Source organism: Hoplias malabaricus, chromosome Y (assembly GCF_029633855.1).
Source record: "Hoplias malabaricus isolate fHopMal1 chromosome Y, fHopMal1.hap1, whole genome shotgun sequence".
Classification (NCBI taxonomy): domain Eukaryota; kingdom Metazoa; phylum Chordata; class Actinopteri; order Characiformes; family Erythrinidae; genus Hoplias; species Hoplias malabaricus.
In genome coordinates this window covers 27,755,760-27,776,171 of record NC_089820.1, presented here as the reverse complement: position 1 = coordinate 27,776,171, position 20,412 = coordinate 27,755,760, and the positions used below count along the sequence as shown (strand labels likewise).

Here is a 20,412-nt window from a genome sequence, read left to right as displayed (position 1 = left end):
GCCCCTCTGCAGACGACAGAAATAAACACAGTGGACGGTTCAGAATTATAAAATAATAAACATGGTGTTTTATATGTGTCTTTTACATAAGCCACATTTCCGGAGTGTGTGTGTGTGTAATGTGAAAACAGGAGGCGGGACACAGGCACCAATGTTGTTTTATTAAATCAGTCCAACGACACAGAAAAGAAAACAAGTAACACGTGTGTAACACCAGCAGAGGCCCTTTCCAATGCAGTAAAATGTTAAACCCAGAACATGGGTTTATTTCATTTGGTGATTTCATTTCATTTTGCACCTGGTTCAAATGTTTTTTTCACAGGGAAAAGAAAAACAAACACACAGCGTGCTCCTCAGGTGCTGAAGGTCATTTCACACACAGAGAAACACAGACCCGTTATAAACAGTGTCCCACACTGAGTCAGTTGAGGGCTGTGTTCAGTGTTTCTGCACAGTTCTGTAAAAAGCGCTGGCCTCTGAGACAGGGCACAAGAAGCCGATTGGCCAGTGGCTGCTTTGCCGAAGCCAGAGACAAAGATGATTGGGTGGTGAGGTATTTTGTTGCTGGAGAAAATATGCAGTGATTAAACAGAGGGAGAACAAATGTTGCACTTGCACCATTTAAAAGAGTTGTGTTTTTGATGATATTTATTTATCAGTGATTACTGTTTTCCAGACGGTTCTGACCATCAACTTCTCATCGCGCACCACATCTATGGACGTTCAGAGGAGTCTGGAGGCCAGTGTGGAGAAGAGGACCAAGGAAACCTACGGCCCCCCGATGGGAAAGAGACTCCTCGTCTTCATGGATGACCTCAACATGCCACGAGTGTGTCTCTTCTCTTCTATTTTAATCTCCTTCGTTTCTCTTCTCTTAACCTTTCTCTTGTGATGTCTTCTCTTCTAATCTCCTTCGTTTCTCTTCACCTTATTTTTCTCTTCTTCCTTTTGTCTTCTCTTCACCTTCTTTTTCTCTTCTCTTCACTTTTCTCTTCTCTTCTTCTTTTTCTCTTTGCTTTACCTTCCTTTTCATTTATCTTCACTTTCCTATTGTCTTCTCTTCTCCTTCTCTTCTCCTTTATTCTCGTGTGGTTCATTGGTCAAGAGGTAAAGAACAAAGACCTAACTACACAACAGTGAGAAACACCTGTGAAACTGACTCACTAAACACACGAAGAATACCAGAGAGGGAAAGGGGCACATCGTCAGAGCATGTGGCGGACAAAAGCGAGGGAACCCAAGGCCAAACCACGGAGGCAGGTCATGACGATAAACTTCACCATCACCATCGTCATCACCATCACAGCCATAACTTTATACACAATAATTCACAACCTCCAATTCAGCAACGTAAGGAGAAAAAAACAGAAAAGACCCCTCTACATTGTGTTTAATGTGTGTTAAATCACTGCTTACTTATGCCAAGAAAAGTAGTCCCACAGTCTTGAGCACGGAAGTAAAATCTAGTGACACCCTCAGGGAGAGGGAACCAGTGATAAACATAGAGCAGAATCACTAACATTTAAACTCACTTGATAGTAATAATAATCATACACAAGATGTAAAATAGCACCGTTAATGCATGCTCAGTGCCACCTTTACATGCTACATCACCAACCACCACAACAGCACCTCAACAGTGAAGTTTAAGGTGGACTGAAGGCACCAGAATGTAACTGCTGCACTTTTTAAGGTGGAAGGTAAAATTGGAATTAGAAGCTGTGAAATAAGAAAAGCAGTTTTAGCTGCTGCTTCGTCACGAATAAGGACAGGTAAGAGCTGCATCTATTTTGTGTTTCAGTAAGAATTCCACTGATTCTTTACTTGGCTACTGTTTCTCAGGTGGATGACTACGGGACCCAGCAGCCCATTGCCCTCCTGAAGCTGCTGCTGGACAGAGGAGGGATGTACGACCGTGGGAAAGAGCTGAACTGCAAACAGCTGAGAGACCTGGGCTTCATCGCGGCCATGGGTAAAGCAGGAGGCGGCCGAAACGAAGTGGACTCTCGCTTCATCTCTCTGTTCAGTGTCTTCAACATCCCCTTCCCTGAGGAGGAGGCCCTACACCACATCTACTCCTCCATCCTCAAAGGACACACCAGGGTTAGAGACACACTCCTACAGCAGACTTAACCCTTACAAGACTAGACTGTAGTCCATCTGTTACACTGCATACTTTATTATCCCTCTTTCATCATATGAGGGACCCCCACAGAGCAGGTGTGATGTGGTGGTGGATCATTCTCAGCGCTGCAGTGACACTGACGTGGTGGTGGTGTGTTAGTGTGTGTTGTGCTGGTGTAGAGTGGATCAGACACAGCAGTGCTGCTGGAATTTTAAACCCTGTGTCCACTCTCTGTCCACTCTGTGAGACACTCCTCCCACGTTGGTCCACCTTGTAGATGTAAAGTCAGCGACAGTAGCTCATCTGCACAGTGTGTGTTGCTCGTCCTCTAGTCCTTCATCAGTGACACAGGACGCTGTCGGCTGGATGTTTTTGGTCGGTGGACTGTTCTCAGTCCAGACACTGAGGGGTTAAAAACTCCAGCAGCACTGCTGTGTCTGATCCACTCTACACCAGCACAACACACACTAACACACCACCACCACGTCAGTGTCACTGCAGCGCTGAGACTGATCCACCACCACATCACACCTGCTCTGTGGGGTTAGTCAATGAATTTGGACAGTGGGGGCAGTATTTTAGAGCAGGGCAACAATGCTATTTTGAGTTTGACATTAACTCTTTCTTTTTCCCGTTATTTCAAAGCCGTTTGAGGAATGCATTCAGAGAATCTGCGATAAGCTAACCTTCTGCACGCTGGAGCTCTACAAAACCATCATTAAAGACCTGCCCCCAACTCCCTCCAAGTTCCACTACATCTTTAACCTGAGAGATCTGTCCCGAGTCTTCAAAGGCCTGACCCTGACCAACGCTGAGAGGTATCAGCGTCTCGACTCACTCACTGCTCCCGGGGCTGAGGAGCGCTCGAAGAAATGGGGCAGCGTAGATGTTGGGAGGTCACATACTGTGATTTAAATTCTGTTTATGAGGAGAGCTCTGAGCCACTCACAAATACAAGTCTGAATAATGTCTGCTCCTTTTCCTTTTAGTTGTGAGCTGCTCATGTTCTGAAAATACTCTCTTTAGAAGTTTGACGCCTGTCACAGGTTTAAAAATTTCGTGGCTGATGTGTCGTCTTTCGAGAAACAACCGATGCCTTAATGTAGTCGCTGCGCTGTTATTTGTGGCAGATTTCTGACGGTGACGCAGTTCGTGCGCATGTGGAGAAACGAGTGTCTGAGAGTGTTCCACGACCGACTCATCAACGAAACCGACAAGACACTCGTACGTCCCTCTTTATCTCTTCACTTTAACTGAAGCCTCTGATACTGATCACACTGGGTTTATATCAAATAATATAATAATAATATAATAATAATTGCTCTGTTCTTAGGGACAATGCTGTATTCACGTGTGAGTTTGGCTTTAGACGATTTAAAGTGGAATGACACTAATTTTACTTCATTGTTTTCTTTGTTGTCATTTTTAATAATAGACACCAGTTACAGAGGGATGACAAAAGAATGGGATAATGTTCAATGACACGTTACACAACTGCTTTAAAATTCATTTTCACACTAATTACTGCTTTCTAAGTAGTTAAGTACATTGAAAACTTTAGTCTTTAAGTAGTTAATTACATTGAAGTAGTTACTAAGTATTTCTAGGTATTTCAACTACTGAATAATAGACACTCAGTGACTTAAAGCAACACTGGGTTGTATTTTTACTTTAAAATCACAGCTTTAAAATCACTGTGATGCTCCACTGAGCTGTAACAGGGAGAATAGAGGCTCTATTGTTGCTACTATGGGCTCAGCGCTGCAGAAACTGCACTATGTAACGTTTGCAGGCAGACAGGAGCCCCCCTTCCTCCTCCTGAAGGATGATTTCAGGACAAAACTTCAAAAGTGAAATACACTCTGCACCTGTAGCGGGAGCCCAGGAGGAAATACACCAGATCTTACCTAGTGTTGCTTTAACAAAAAATTAAATCTAAGGAAGTAAAATTGACTTAAACGTGGTCTAAATATCTAGTGTTACTCATTTAGAAATCATTGTAAGTATATAACACGATTATTCAACTTATTTCTAACTTAGTTTTACCAGTTTTACATCATTTTATTTACAGAAAGTGTCTTATTCCAGCGGCAGATATTTTTGCTTCTTTTAAGCAGCATTTTTTGTTATTTTCTTGAATTAAGAAAAAATATCTAAATGTAAAACCGGTAAAAATAAGTTAGAAATAAGTTGAATACTCTATTTTCTTACAACGATTTCCAAATGAGTAACACTAGATATTTAGTGTTTAGTGTAGATTAGACTACGTTTAAGTCAATTTTACTTCCTTAGATTTCATTTTTTGTAGTGAATATGTCGTAGTAATTAGTCCCAAGTCCTAGATCTTCTTACAGACTCCAGTCGAGCCAAACCCAGTCTGAGCAGCGATGCTCTCTGCTGTGTCCAGGTCCAGGGACTCATTAAGAAGCTGATAGAGGAGCACTTCACTTCTGACCTGGAGGCCACTACGAGAGACCCCATCCTGTTTGGAGATTACAGAACAGCCCTGAGTGACTCTGAGCCCCGAGTCTATGAGGACGTTCAGGACTTCGATGCCTGCAAAGCTCTGTTCCAGGTAATGACAGATAAACACTTCTAATATTCGCTCATGGGCCTTGGACCGAGGGATCCTTCATGGGAAAATGGACTGAATTTACTGGCCGCTCTTTATTAGAGATGCAGCGCTCCATAGGGCAAAGACTAAACCGCTCATGTCTTGTTGCAAGGCCACTAGGAAACCCCCCCCCCCCCCCCCCTTAGGTCTAACCTCATTTCTTATTTTAATCCCTACCCCTTGTTTTCAAGTGACTTCTCCCCCTTTGGAACTGAGTTACAGGGTGTAGGGGTTAAAGTCTCCCCCTACGACACGAGACGACCCTTCAACACCCTGATACTTCATCAGAACACAAATAAAACAGAGCAGTGCTTCATTCCCAGGCGACTAGCGCCGTTCTGTAGCAGCTCTGCACCAGTCTGCAGTGATATCAGAGGAGCTACTGGACTCCTGAGACCTCAGCTGCTCCTCGTGCTGTTTTCTGCTCGTTCTGAAGTAAAGGCCATAATTCACTGAAACTACATTAAACTCAGAGAACACACTGGGGCTCATAGAGTTTAAAGGAGGAAACGCTGACATCTGTAGGTTTCTTTGGGCGCAGCTCAGCATCTCGCAAGCACCACATGGAACTGGCCTCTAAATCGTTCACTCACCTACACACGGGCAGCTTTAAAATCACTGTACATTTCTGAACTAATCTACATTTTGTATTCTTGTTGTTGAAGGCCAAGCCTTATTATTCTTATTCTTATTTCAACCAGTGACCTTTCTCTTTCCTGATAACATCCCACTATCATCACCTCTATTATCATAGCACCTTTCCCTTGCTTAAGGTCAGGCCTCCCCAAGGCGCCCCCTCAGCCTTTGAGAGTGAACCCCACGGTTTTGGAGTTTAGGAGTCTCTGTGAAAAGGTTGAAGATGTAATAATCCCAGGAGTTCAGTGGTTAAAGTCCAGGTCACTGCTGTACACGCCTTGTTTGGATCACTAGGTCCTAGTTCACATGAAACCCAGACTGAGACTGTGGCTGTCTGCCCCCTGTAGGAGATCCTGGAAGCGTACAATGAGAACAAGACGAGAATGAATCTGGTGCTGTTTGAGGATGCGCTGGATCACCTGACCAGAATCCACCGCATCATCAGGATGGACCGAGGCCACGCCCTGCTGGTTGGAGTGGGAGGGTCCGGGAAACAGTCCCTGACCAAACTGGCTGCTTTCACTGCAGGCTGCGAGGTAATAAACCTTCAGAAGACCTCCTTCCTACCTTCATTCACAACTCCTGCTCCTCTGATGTTAACTAAGTTTAAATTTAACACGTCAAACACTAAATTTAATATTGGGATTGTTAAAGGCGCTGTTCAGTTTTAATCAATAAACACTTTTTATAAAATTGATTTCCTGCTCTTCAGTTTTCTCCTGTGCTGGAAAAAAAGGTCTAATGTGCTTACATTAAAGGAGACGTATGAGATATTGCCGAGAAATTACATCTGGGGGTGTTTAGATGGTGGAGATACCTCCAAATATTAAAAGGCATGAAAAGAGATGAGGATGTTGCTCTATTCCTGCTCCATAGGGGGGTAACACTGACTTATTTTTGCTGTTACAGTTACATTACTTAAGGTGGAACTGACTCTAAATTCAGGAGAGCACATGAAAGTAAACACAGAGCGAATGTGCTACAAAACTAAACAGCTCGAGTTACACATGAGTTTCTGTGGGAATTCAAACAGTGAATAAACACTTACAGACAATTTACACTTCAGACACCAACAAGTTACAGTCGCTTCTTACTCACACACACCGCTCCACCTTAAAAGATACAGCCGCTCCTTACTCACACACACCGCTCCACCTTAAAAGATACAGTCACTTCTTACTCACACATACCGTTCCACCTTAAATAATCCAGTCGCTTCTTACTCACACACACCGCTCCACCTTAAAAGATACAGCCGCTCCTTACTCACACACACCGCTCCACCTTAAAAGATACAGTCGCTTCTTACTCACCCACATCACTCCACCTTAAAAGATACAGTCACTTCTTACTCACACACACCGCTCCACCTTAAAAGATAGTCGCTTCTTACTCACCCACATCACTCCACATTAAAAGATACACTCACTTCTTACTCACACACACCGCTCCACCTTAAAAGATACAGTATCTTCTTACTCAAACACACCGCTCCACATTAAAAGATACAGTCGCTTCTTACTCACATGCACCGCTCCACGTTAAAATATACAGTCGCTTCTTACTCACACGCACCGCTCCACCTTAAAAGATACAGTCGCTTCTTACTCACACGCACCGCTCCACCTTAAAAGATACAGTCGCTTCTTACTCACACGCACCGCTCCACATTAAAAGATACAGTCGCTTCTTACTCACACACACCGCTCCACATTAAAAGATACAGTCGCTTCTTACTCACACACACCGCTCCACCTTAAAAGATACAGTCGCTTCTTACTCACACACACCGCTCCACCTTAAAGAGATACAGTCGCTTCTTACTCACACACAGCGCTCCACCTTAAAAATATACAGTCACTTCTTACTCACACACACCGCTCCACATTAAAAGATACAGTCGCTTCTTACTCACACACACCGCTCCACATTAAAAGATACAGTCGCTTCTTACTCACACACACCGCTCCACCTTAAAAGGTACAGTCGCTTCTTACTCACCCACACCGCTCCACCTTAAAAGATACAGTCGCTTCTTACTCACACACACCGCTCCACCTTAAAAGATACAGTCACTTCTTACTCACACACACCGCTCCAGCTTAAAAGATACAGTCGCTTCTTACTCACCCGAATCGCTCCACCTTAAAAGATACAGTCGCTTCTTACTCACACACACACCGCTCCACATTAAAAGATACAGTCGCTTCTTACTCACACGCACCGCTCCACCTTAAAAGATACAGTCGCTTCTTATTCACACGCACCGCTCCACTTTAAAAGATACAGTCGCTTCTTACTCACCCACATCGCTCCACCTTAAAAGAAAGAAGTAAAACTGTACCTTAGAAAATACAGTCACTTCTTACTCACACGCACCGCTCCACCTTAAAAGATACAGTCGCTTCTTTCTCACCCACATCGCTCCACCTTAAAAAGATACAGTCGCTTCTTACTCACACACAGCGCTCCACCTTAAAAAGATACAGTCACTTCTTACTCACACACACCGCTCCACATTAAAAGATACAGTCGCTTCTTACTCACACACACCGCTCCACATTAAAAGATACAGTCGCTTCTTACTCACACACACCGCTCCACATTAAAAGATACAGTCGCTTCTTACTCACACACACCGCTCCACATTAAAAGATACAGTCGCTTCTTACTCACACACACCGCTCCACATTAAAAGATACGGTCGCTTCTTACTCACACACACCGCTCCACATTAAAAGATACGGTCGCTTCTTACTCACACACACCGCTCCACATTAAAAGATACAGTCGCTTCTTACTCACACACACCGCTCCACATTAAAAGATACAGTCGCTTCTTACTCACACACACCGCTCCACATTAAAAGATACAGTCGCTTCTTACTCACACACACCGCTCCACATTAAAAGATACAGTCGCTTCTTACTCACACACACCGCTCCACATTAAAAGATACAGTCACTTCTTACTCACACACACCGCTCCAGCTTAAAAGATACAGTCGCTTCTTACTCACCCGCATCGCTCCACCTTAAAAGATACAGTCGCTTCTTACTCACACACACACCGCTCCACATTAAAAGATACAGTCGCTTCTTACTCACACGCACCGCTCCACCTTAAAAGATACAATCGCTTCTTTCTCACCCACATCGCTCCACCTTAAAAAGATACAGTCGCTTCTTACTCACACACACACCGCTCCACCTTAAAAAGATACAGTCGCTTCTTACTCACACACACCGCTCCACCTTAAAAGATACAGTCGCTTCTTATTCACACACACCGCTCCACCTTAAAGAGATACAGTCGCTTCTTACTCACACACAGCGCTCCACCTTAAAAAGATACAGTCACTTCTTACTCACACACACCGCTCCACATTAAAAGATACAGTCGCTTCTTACTCACACACACCTCTCCACATTAAAAGATACAGTCGCTTCTTACTCACACACACCGCTCCACCTTAAAAGATACAGTCGCTTCTTACTCACACACACCGCTCCACTTTAAAAGATACAGTCGCTTCTTACTCACACACACCGCTCCACATTAAAAGATACAGTCGCTTCTTACTCACACACACCGCTCCACCTTAAAAGATACAGTCGCTTCTTATTCACACACACCGCTCCACATTAAAGAGATACAGTCGCTTCTTACTCACACACAGCGCTCCACCTTAAACAGATACAGTCACTTCTTACTCACACACACCGCTCCACATTAAAAGATACAGTCGCTTCTTACTCACACACACCTCTCCACATTAAAAGATACAGTCGCTTCTTACTCACACACACCGCTCCACTTTAAAAGATACAGTCGCTTCTTACTCACACACACCGCTCCACCTTAAAAGGTACAGTCGCTTCTTACTCACCCACATCGCTCCACCTTAAAAGATACAGTCGCTTCTTACTCACACACACCGCTCCATCTTAAATGATACAGTCGCTTCTTATTCACACACACCGCTCCACATTAAAGAGATACAGTCGCTTCTTACTCACACACAGCGCTCCACCTTAAAAAGATACAGTCACTTCTTACTCACACACACCGCTCCACATTAAAAGATACAGTCGCTTCTTACTCACACACACCTCTCCACATTAAAAGATACAGTCGCTTCTTACTCACACACACCGCTCCACTTTAAAAGATACAGTCGCTTCTTACTCACACACACCGCTCCACCTTAAAAGGTACAGTCGCTTCTTACTCACCCACATCGCTCCACCTTAAAAGATACAGTCGCTTCTTACTCACACACACCGCTCCATCTTAAATGATACAGTCGCTTCTTATTCACACACACCGCTCCACATTAAAGAGATACAGTCGCTTCTTACTCACACACAGCGCTCCACCTTAAAAAGATACAGTCACTTCTTACTCACACACACCGCTCCACATTAAAAGATACAGTCGCTTCTTACTCACACACACCTCTCCACATTAAAAGATACAGTCGCTTCTTACTCACACGCACCGCTCCACCTTAAAAGATACAGTCGCTTCTTACTCACACGCACCGCTCCACCTTAAAAGATACAGTCGCTTCTTACTCACACGCACCGCTCCACCTTAAAAGATACAGTCGCTTCTTACTCACACACACCGCTCCACCTTAAAAGATACAGTCGCTTCTTACTCACACACACACCGCTCCACATTAAAAGGTACAGTCGCTTCTTACTCACACACACCGCTCCACATTAAAAGATACAGTCGCTTCTTATTCACACACACCGCTCCACCTTAAAGAGATACAGTCGCTTCTTACTCACACACAGCGCTCCACCTTAAAAAGATACAGTCACTTCTTACTCACACACACCGCTCCACATTAAAAGATACAGTCCCTTCTTACTCACACACACCTCTCCACATTAAAAGATACAGTCGCTTCTTACTCACACACACCGCTCCACTTTAAAAGATACAGTCGCTTCTTACTCACACACACCGCTCCACCTTAAAAGGTACAGTCGCTTCTTACTCACCCACACCGCTCCACCTTAAAGAGATACAGTCGCTTCTTACTCACACACAGCGCTCCACCTTAAAAAGATACAGTCACTTCTTACTCACACACACCGCTCCACATTAAAAGATACAGTCGCTTCTTACTCACACACACCGCTCCACATTAAAAGATACAGTCGCTTCTTACTCACACACACCGCTCCACATTAAAAGATACAGTCGCTTCTTACTCACACACACCGCTCCACATTAAAAGATACAGTCGCTTCTTACTCACACACACCGCTCCACATTAAAAGATACAGTCGCTTCTTACTCACACACACCTCTCCACATTAAAAGATACAGTCGCTTCTTACTCACACACACCGCTCCACTTTAAAAGATACAGTCGCTTCTTACTCACACACACCGCTCCACCTTAAAAGGTACAGTCGCTTCTTACTCACCCACATCGCTCCACCTTAAAAGATACAGTCGCTTCTTACTCACACACACCGCTCCACCTTAAAAGATACAGTCATTTCTTACTCACACACACCGCTCCAGCTTAAAAGATACAGTCGCTTCTTACTCACCCGCATCGCTCCACCTTAAAAGATACAGTCGCTTCTTACTCACACACACACCGCTCCACATTAAAAGATACAGTCGCTTCTTACTCACACGCACCGCTCCACCTTAAAAGATACAGTCACTTCTTACTCACACGCACCGCTCCACCTTAAAAGATACAGTCGCTTCTTACTCACCCACATCGCTCCACCTTAAAAGAAAGAAGTAAAACTGTACCTTAGAAGATACAGTCGCTTCTTACTCACACGCACCGCTCCACCTTAAAAGATACAATCGCTTCTTTCTCACCCACATCGCTCCACCTTAAAAAGATACAGTCGCTTCTTACTCACACACACACCGCTCCACCTTGAAAAGATACAGTCGCTTCTTACTCACACACACCGCTCCACATTAAAAGATACAGTCGCTTCTTATTCACACACACCGCTCCACCTTAAAGAGATACAGTCGCTTCTTACTCACACACAGCGCTCCACCTTAAAAAGATACAGTCACTTCTTACTCACACACACCGCTCCACATTAAAAGATACAGTCGCTTCTTACTCACACACACCTCTCCACATTAAAAGATACAGTCGCTTCTTACTCACACACACCGCTCCACTTTAAAAGATACAGTCGCTTCTTACTCACACACACCGCTCCACCTTAAAAGATACAGTCGCTTCTTACTCACCCACATCGCTCCACCTTAAAAGATACAGTCGCTTCTTACTCACACACACCGCTCCACCTTAAATGATACAGTCGCTTCTTACTCACACACACCGCTCCACCTTAAAAGATACAGTCGCTTCTTATTCACACACACCGCTCCACCTTAAAGAGATACAGTCGCTTCTTACTCACACACAGCGCTCCACCTTAAAAAGATACAGTCACTTCTTACTCACACACACCGCTCCACATTAAAAGATACAGTCGCTTCTTACTCACACACACCTCTCCACATTAAAAGATACAGTCGCTTCTTACTCACACACACCGCTCCACTTTAAAAGATACAGTCGCTTCTTACTCACACACACCGCTCCACCTTAAAAGGTACAGTCGCTTCTTACTCACCCACATCGCTCCATCTTAAATGATACAGTCGCTTCTTACTCACACACACCGCTCCACCTTAAAAGATACAGTCGCTTCTTACTCACACACACCGCTCCACCTTAAAAGATACAGTCGCTTCTTACTCACACACACCGCTCCAGCTTAAAAGATACAGTCGCTTCTTACTCACCCGCATCGCTCCACATTAAAAGATACAGTCGCTTCTTACTCACACGCACCGCTCCACCTTAAAAGATACAGTCACTTCTTACTCACACGCACCGCTCCACCTTAAAAGATACAGTCGCTTCTTTCTCACCCACATCGCTCCACCTTAAAAAGATACAGTCGCTTCTTACTCACACACACACCGCTCCACATTAAAAGATACAGTCGCTTCTTACTCACACGCACCGCTCCACCTTAAAAGATACAGTCACTTCTTACTCACACGCACCGCTCCACCTTAAAAGATACAGTCACTTCTTACTCACACACACCGCTCCACCTTAAAAGATACAGTCGCTTCTTACTCACACGCACCGCTCCACATTAAAAGATACAGTCGCTTCTTACTTATACACACCGCTCCACCTTAAAAGATACAGTCGCTTCTTACTCACACACACACCGCTCCACATTAAAAGATACAGTCGCTTCTTACTCACACACACCGCTCCACCTTAAAAGATACAGTCGCTTCTTACTCACACACACCGCTCCACATTAAAAGATACAGTCGCTTCTTACTCACACACACCGCTCCACCTTAAAAAGATACAGTCACTTCTTACTCACACACACCGCTCCACATTAAAAGATACAGTCGCTTCTTGTCCTGCTGGAACACACCCCCTCAGTTGGACCAAACAATTGGCAGCATTTAACATACTCCTAAAAAGGTTCTTCAAGACAGTATTTCTGTATAGAACCGCAAACACTCAAAAGCATTACCCTGTCTTTCGTTAGTCCTGTTTTATTTCGATGCTGTTTTGTTGTTGAAATGAGGGATTACTGCACTAAGCTGTTGTTTATTAGGTGTTCCTGTGTTTATTAGGTGTTCCTAAAGATAAAATGACTGATTGATAATGAGAGATCTTTCTGTGTTTGCAGGTGTTTGAGATTGTGTTGAGCAGAGGCTACTCAGAGTCCAACTTCCGAGAGGATCTGAAGACCCTGTATATAAAACTAGGCATCGAGAACAAGAGAACCGTGTTCCTGTTCACTGACGCTCATGTAGCAGAGGAGGGATTTCTGGAGCTCATTAACAACATGCTCACCTCAGGTAAAAGACACTCGCAACTCGTGAAGGGGAAACTCCAACCCTAAGAATGAAGAATGAAGTGTTTACTGAAGATGAATGAACAAATTAATTAATGTAATTAATTTCACCCCTGTTCACCCCGACCCCAAGCGCACAGCAGTGTTATCCCCCTGTGTAAACAGCCCTGTTCAGAACGCCCGCTTTCAGCACCTGTTCCTTTAAATGATAATGAGCCGCTCGCTGTTCACCCCGACCCCGAGCGCACAGCAGTGAGGAGCGAGGAGCAGAAGCTCTGGTTTTTAGCCGTTTTCACTCTGTTCTCTTTCTTCTCCGTTTTTACTCAGTGCTCTTATTTCTCCGCGCTCATTGTGTCTGTTTTGCTGAGTTTAACCTCGTCTTTGCGCTCTCACATAAACACGGGTCCAGCGCTGTGATTGGACAGACTCAGACGAGGGGGCGGGGCCATTCTAAAGTCTTTGCACTTGACGTCAGAAGCGGAGCAGAATCAGAACGACTCGTTTTATCCTGTGTTTCTGACTCAGGCAGCGCACAGTAAACTGACTGGGGTCTTGTTTCACAGTGTGTGGGTTGGTGGACTCCAGATTCACACTTGTGAACATGCATCGAACACCAGATTCTCTTTAAGGAATAAGGAGTAAAAATGGTACTGTTTGTGTGTGTGTGTGTGTGTGTGTGTGTGTGTGCTTGAGCAGGAATGGTTCCAGCACTGTTCCCTGACGATGAGAAGGACTCCATCCTGAATCAGCTCCGGGACGAGGCTCTGAAGATGGGCTCAGGACCCTCCAAAGAGAGTGTGTGGCAGTACTTTGTGAACAAGAGCTCCTGCAACCTGCACATCGTCCTGGGCATGTCTCCTGTGGGGGACGTCCTCAGGACCCGCTGCAGGAACTTCCCAGGTAACACAGGACAAACAGCAGCTGCTTTAAAATACAGAGCAACCAAGACCTCCACTGCTTTGCTCCAGTTTTTAAATAGGAAACATCTTGAGTTTATAAGATACACTCTGATCAGCCATAACATTAAAGCCACCTCCTTGTTTCTACACGGACACCTCTCTCAGGACCCCCAGAGAGCAGGTGTGATGTGGTGGTGGATCATTCTCAGCGCTGCAGTGACACTGACGTGGTGGTGGTGTGTTAGTGTGTGTTGTGCTGGTGTAGAGTGGATCAGACACAGCAGTGCTGCTGGAGTTTTTAAACCCTGTGTCCACTCTCTGTCCACTCTGTGAGACACTCCTCCCTCGTTGGTCCACCTTGTAGATGTAGAGTCAGAGACAGTAGCTCATCTGTCGCTGCACAGTGTGTGTCGCTCATCCTCTAGTCCTTCATCAGTGACACAGGACGCTGTCGGCTGGATGTTTTTGGTCGGTGGACTGTTCTCAGTCCAGACACTGAGGGGTTTAAAAACTCCAGCAGCACTGCTGTGTCTGATCCACTCGCACCAGCACAACACACACTAACACACCACCACCACGTCAGTGTCACTGCAGCGCTGAGAATGATCCACCACCACATCACACCTGCTCTGTGGGGTAGTCACTTGAATGATTTGACCACATCAGTGCTGTTCTTTAACTGTCTGTATATGTGTGTGTGTTTATGTGTGTGTATGTGTATGTGTGTGTGTGTGTTTCAGGGCTTGTGAATAACACTGGTATCGACTGGTTCCTACCCTGGCCTCTTCAGGCTTTACGTGCCGTGGCTCAGTCCTTCTTAGGTACGTCTTTATTGTCTGTAGGGCTTCACACGTTCAGAGGAGAGTGTTTTGTTTTTCTCTTGTAGAATTTGTTGGTTAACCCCATGATCTTGGTGCACACCATTTTCAGTTTTATATAAATCCTCAGCAAATCGCCAAAGTTTAGACCTGATCCACACATCACAACAGCCTTCAGAACATCATCTGTCCAAACACCATGGTCATCAACATCGGTCTCAGCCTCTACTCCCCGCGACCCGCGTCCGATCAATCTGCCGATGGTAAATCAGTCTGGAGAAGTGGGTGTGTTCACTGCGCCCTTCTCAGCCAATGATAATTAAGAGAAGAAAGTCAGTAGCAGTGTCATTGGTTTAAATACATCACCTCTTCTGATTGGCTGAGGACTCATGGCAGTAAAATTGCGCTGAAAGGTTTGTGAGTGCTGTAAATCTGAGTGAGCAGCACAGATCTTACTGTGAGGACATTCATTTTGCACAAGAGCAAAGAAAGAGCGAGTAGTGCTCTCAGTTTTTTAAAAATGTGCTCTTCATGTTTGCTGATAACATAACGATTACTATGTCATGCCTTTGCCCTGTCTACTGTGTTCCTGCTCTGTCTGTATCTCCCTTGTTTACTGTCATGCTTTGCCTCTCTGTTCTTTGATTTCAACCCTTGTTTTGTGCTTTGTCTTGTTCCCACCATGTGCTGTTTATGTCAACCATGTGATCTCCTGCCACACCTCCTCCTGTGTCATGTGACTCTTGTTCCCAGGTGTTTTTGTATTCCCCTGTAGTTTATAAGCGCTGTCCCGAGTCTAAGTGTTTGTCCACCATTTACATTCCTCTCTCTCTCTGTCCAGGTCTCTGTGTTTGTTTTATGTAGTAATTCAGAGTTTTTGTTTAGGTCTCTCCTTAGTGTCTAGGGCTGTAGATGTCTGTCTTGTTTCTTCAGATTGTCTTGTGTGGTCTAGGTCCTTGGTCTCCTTTTATTCGGTTATATGAGTTTCTTTTCTTGTTAATCTTAGCCTTCAGGTCTGTGTCTAGTGATTTGTTATGAGGTTTCACGTTGTTTTGATTAGTTTATCATTGTGTCAGGATCGCGGGGCGGACTGATGGAGGCAGACACACTCGCTAAAACACAGTGACTTTATTGAAACACACGATAACCAAACAGAAAGAGACTAGCACAACAGACAGAATTCTTAAACAAAGAAAGACTGAGACAGAGACTTGGACAGAAGGACAATACATGGAGTGAACTAAACTGAGATACAGATACAGACAAACCTGGACTGAGATAGCTAAACAGACAGAGAACTAGAAACAGACTGAGACTAGACAGAGAGCTGAACAGAGAACTAAACAGACACCTGGACAAGGAGAACTAAACAGACAACCAAGACAGAAAGCTAAAGCAGAGTAAACTTAAACACAGAGATAAAGAGAGTAAACTTGAACACAGGCCTAAACAGAGAAAAGACACAAAGAGACATGAGACAAGAGAGATACAAAGACTGACTTGGTGGGCATGAAAAACAGACAGACAGACCGGAGAGCACGAAAACGAAGGTGGAGAGAAACAGACAAACTAAAGCGCAAACCAATGACAGAGGAAATAAATGACCGACAAGGGAACGTAAATACATCACGCAGACAAGAGACACCTGGAACAGATAACGAGGGGGCCGGATTACAAATGAACTGACAAGGAGGAAAAAGGGCGGAGACACAAACAATAAGAAACACGACCATGTGTTAAGAGAGCACATGGCAGGGAAAGCAGACACGACAGGACAAGGGCGTGACACATTGTTTGTTTCTATTGTGTCCTTTTAATTAAATAAAACCTTCCCTACGTTTACCTCTGTCTCCCCGGGAGCTTCTTCAGTCCTGCACTGGTTTTCACTCCAGTGGATCATCCTCTTTTCTCTAATGAGAGAGCTGAGCCTGTACTACACCCCAGTGTTGATTGTACAGGTGTTGTACAGGTACATTACAGTTGTGTTTGTTGCAGGGGAGAGTCGTATGATTCCTGAGGCTCACACAGAGGCAGTGATAGGTCACGTGTGCGCGGTGCACGGCTCTGTGGGAGAGTACAGCAAACTGTTCCAGCAGAAGCTCCGCCGCAGCAACTACGTCACGCCCAAAAACTACCTGGACTTCATCAACACCTACTCCCACCTGCTGGAGGACAAGGACAAGTACATCCTCGGTGAGGACTTCAGCGTGAGGCTTTTATTAGGTCCACAAAAGTGTGTAATTGTTATTCAGTGTTCAAACATTCTCCCGCTCATTTGTCATTTTGTGGGAGCTGTTGCATAATATTAAAAGTAATAGCTACATTCACGATTGCTAGCGTCTAAAGCCTCATCTGTAAATCCTCTGAACCAAACCCCACACAGACTTTTGGACACAGTATTGTCTCCATCCTTTTATTTCACAATGCTTCTAACATGTCACTGGGAAGCTGAACATGCTCGGAGGAGAACACTAACTGTCCAGGGAACTGTCTGGCATGATGCTGACTGATAGGGGGAGACGGAGATCAAGATGTGCCCATGTGTGCTCTCATAAACTCTAGGCCTAACAGTGTATCTGCGTTTGAATGTGTTTACACTGTGTGTGTGTGTGTGTGTGTTTTATAGCTCAGTGTAAGCGTTTGGAGGGAGGTTTGGATAAGCTGGAGGAGGCCAGTGTACAGCTGGCTGAGCTGAACACTAAGCTGGCGGAGCAGAAGGTGGTGCTGGCGGAGAAGTCATCAGCCTGTGAGAGTCTGCTGCAGGAGATCTCCACCAACACTGCAGTGGGTCAGTGAACACACTCCCTGTCTCTTTCCTCATACTTTCAGTTCATCTTAGTTCAGAACATCAGGTTCTGGAAACAGCTAGGGCTGTTTCCTTTATTTAAATAAGTACAGATTATAATCCACTATTGATCGGCAACGTGTACAGTGTTTACATTCTAACAGTGAAGTGGAGTGATAATGATCTGCAGTGTGTGGAGTATCTACAGGGTAAACTGAGATGATGATGATGATGTTGAAGATGTCGATGGTGATGACTGATCTGTTTTCCTCCTGAAGCGGAGGAGAAGAAAGCTCTGGCAGAGGACAAGGCGACGGAGATCGAGGAGCAGAATAAAGTGATTGCGGTGGAGAAGATGGACGCTGAGAGCTCTCTGGCCGAGGCGCTCCCTGCTCTGGAGGCCGCTCGCATCGCCCTCCAGGACCTGGACAAGTCCGACGTCACGGAGATCAGGTAAATCTGACCCACCTGAACTCGGACTGAGACTTCTCCCATTGACTTGTACCATCAGAAATCTGTTACTCGTGTTCACCACGTCCTCTGCGTCCTCTACAACCTCTGTGTCCACTGCTACCACTGTGCCCACTACGTCCTTTACTTCCACTGCATCCTCTACATCCACTATGACCTCTATGTTCACTGCGTACTCAACATCCTCTACTTCCACTGCATCCTCTACATCCACTATGTCCTCTACATCCACTATGTCCTCCATGTCCACTGCGTACTCAACATCCTCTACGTCCACTGCATCCACTGCATCCTCTACATCCACTATGTCCTCTACATCCACTATGTCCTCCATGTCCACTGTGTTCACTGCATCCTCTACTTCCACCATGTCCTCTACATTCACTATGTCCACTACATCCTCTACGTCCGTGTCAACTATGTCCTCTACTTCCACTGTGTACGTTGTGTCCACTACATCCTCTATGTCCACTGCGTCCTCTATGTGCACTGCGTCCACAGTCATCCATCAATCTCATAAATAAGTAATAGATGTGAATTAGAAGCTTATTATGATAAAATAAGTTAACCCATCCACTGCTGTGAACAAAATCACACAAACACACACACACACATACACACTTCCATTCTTTTTGTGGAGATTTACCATTAATAGTACCTTAAGCCTTCTAACATGTCCCACATTAAAAAGGTTTACCCCCAGCTGGTCCCCACAAGGAAGACAAGCCTTTTAATTGCGAGAAAGAGAGAAATAGAAGGGAGTTGTGCTTGTGTTGCATCATGGGACAGTCTTAGTGATATACCACAAATTCTGCCAGATTAAGGTATCTCAGTTGGTAACATATTTAAGGTGTCTCAGAATGGGCAGTGCACACACTGTGATGTAAAATGTTCTCTATGTAGACAGCTCACTAGGTTTCGGGACAGGCCCATAGTCTCAATATTCCCTCAATGTCACACAGTGCCCTCAATGTCAAACAGTTTAACACTCCGAAGAAGAGCCACATCGACCTTCAGACGCCCGCACTAACCAGCACCGTGAGCAGAGGGATGGGGGAGATTAAGGGCCCTAAGCCTTGGACGACAGAAGCATCGACGCATGGGGACAGGGCCAAAGCTTAGATCGCTGACCACTGCTTTCTTTGACTGGACACTGTGAGAGTTTTCTGTTTCCTCTGACGTACAGATCCTTCGCCAAGCCGCCGAAGCAGGTGCAGGTGGTGTGTGAGTGTATCCTGGTCATGCGCGGATACAAGGAGATCAGCTGGAAGACGGCCAAAGGCATGATGTCCGAGGCCAATTTCCTGCGCTCGCTCATGGAGATGGACTGTGACTCCATCAGCTCTGGCCAGGTCAAGACTGTCCGAGGTGAGGAGCAGTGTTGTATATTCTTTATCTTACACGTACTGTACATAATAAACATCTCTCTGGTTTATACATGTGTTAGTGTGTGTTGTGCTGGTGTAGAGTGGATCAGACACAGCAGTGTTGCTGGAGTTTTTAAACCCTGTGTCCACTCTTTGTCCACTCTGTGAGACATTGGTCCACCTTGTAGACCTTGTAGACTCCTCCCTCATTGGTCCACCTTGTAGATGTAAAGTCAGAGACAGTAGCTCATCTGTCGCTGCACAGTGTGTGTCGCTCGTCCTCTAGTCCTTCATCAGTGACACAGGACGCTGTCGGCTGGATGTTTTTGGTCGGTGGACTGTTCTCAGTCCAGACACTGAGGGGTTAAAAACTCCAGCAGCACTGCTGTGTCTGATCCACTCTACACCAGCACAACACACACTAACACAGCACCACCACGTCAGTGTCACTGCAGCGCTGAGGATGACCCACACTGAGCCAGTCCTTCTTTAACCCTCTGCTCTTATGTTTTCCTCTCTCAGGTTTCCTGAAGAACCTTAACACGACGTTCGACGAGATGCAGGCCATCAGTAAAGCCGGCTCAGGGATGCTGAAGTTTGTGGAGGCTGTAATGGGCTACTGTGACATGGCCAGAGAGATCAAACCCAAGAGAGAGAAGGTCAGACTCCTCTGTGGAAACGAGGGATGCTCTGATATTTCTGGACTCATGCAATAAGCCATGGCTAACACTGTACCGCGGCCTACACTGACTTGCAACTCACAGATTCAGGAGGCTTTAGGGATGGTGT

General features: G+C 45.3%; 1 protein-coding gene across 2 annotated transcripts in view; it reads left to right on the top strand.

The window, feature by feature from the left end:
* Window positions 1-20,412, top strand: part of LOC136677671 (dynein axonemal heavy chain 10-like) — a 137,773-nt gene that overhangs the window by 75,642 nt on the left and 41,719 nt on the right. For both annotated transcript variants that reach the window (XM_066655266.1, XM_066655265.1), the window contains exons 45-58: window positions 677-829; window positions 1,843-2,103; window positions 2,771-2,943; window positions 3,256-3,349; window positions 4,533-4,700; window positions 5,723-5,911; window positions 13,116-13,287; window positions 13,980-14,183; window positions 14,923-15,003; window positions 16,996-17,193; window positions 17,627-17,788; window positions 18,064-18,238; window positions 19,443-19,624; window positions 20,146-20,282. In XM_066655266.1, the coding sequence (XP_066511363.1) occupies window positions 677-829; window positions 1,843-2,103; window positions 2,771-2,943; window positions 3,256-3,349; window positions 4,533-4,700; window positions 5,723-5,911; window positions 13,116-13,287; window positions 13,980-14,183; window positions 14,923-15,003; window positions 16,996-17,193; window positions 17,627-17,788; window positions 18,064-18,238; window positions 19,443-19,624; window positions 20,146-20,282 (2,349 nt within the window). The remainder of the gene's footprint in view (window positions 1-676; window positions 830-1,842; window positions 2,104-2,770; window positions 2,944-3,255; window positions 3,350-4,532; window positions 4,701-5,722; window positions 5,912-13,115; window positions 13,288-13,979; window positions 14,184-14,922; window positions 15,004-16,995; window positions 17,194-17,626; window positions 17,789-18,063; window positions 18,239-19,442; window positions 19,625-20,145; window positions 20,283-20,412) is intronic.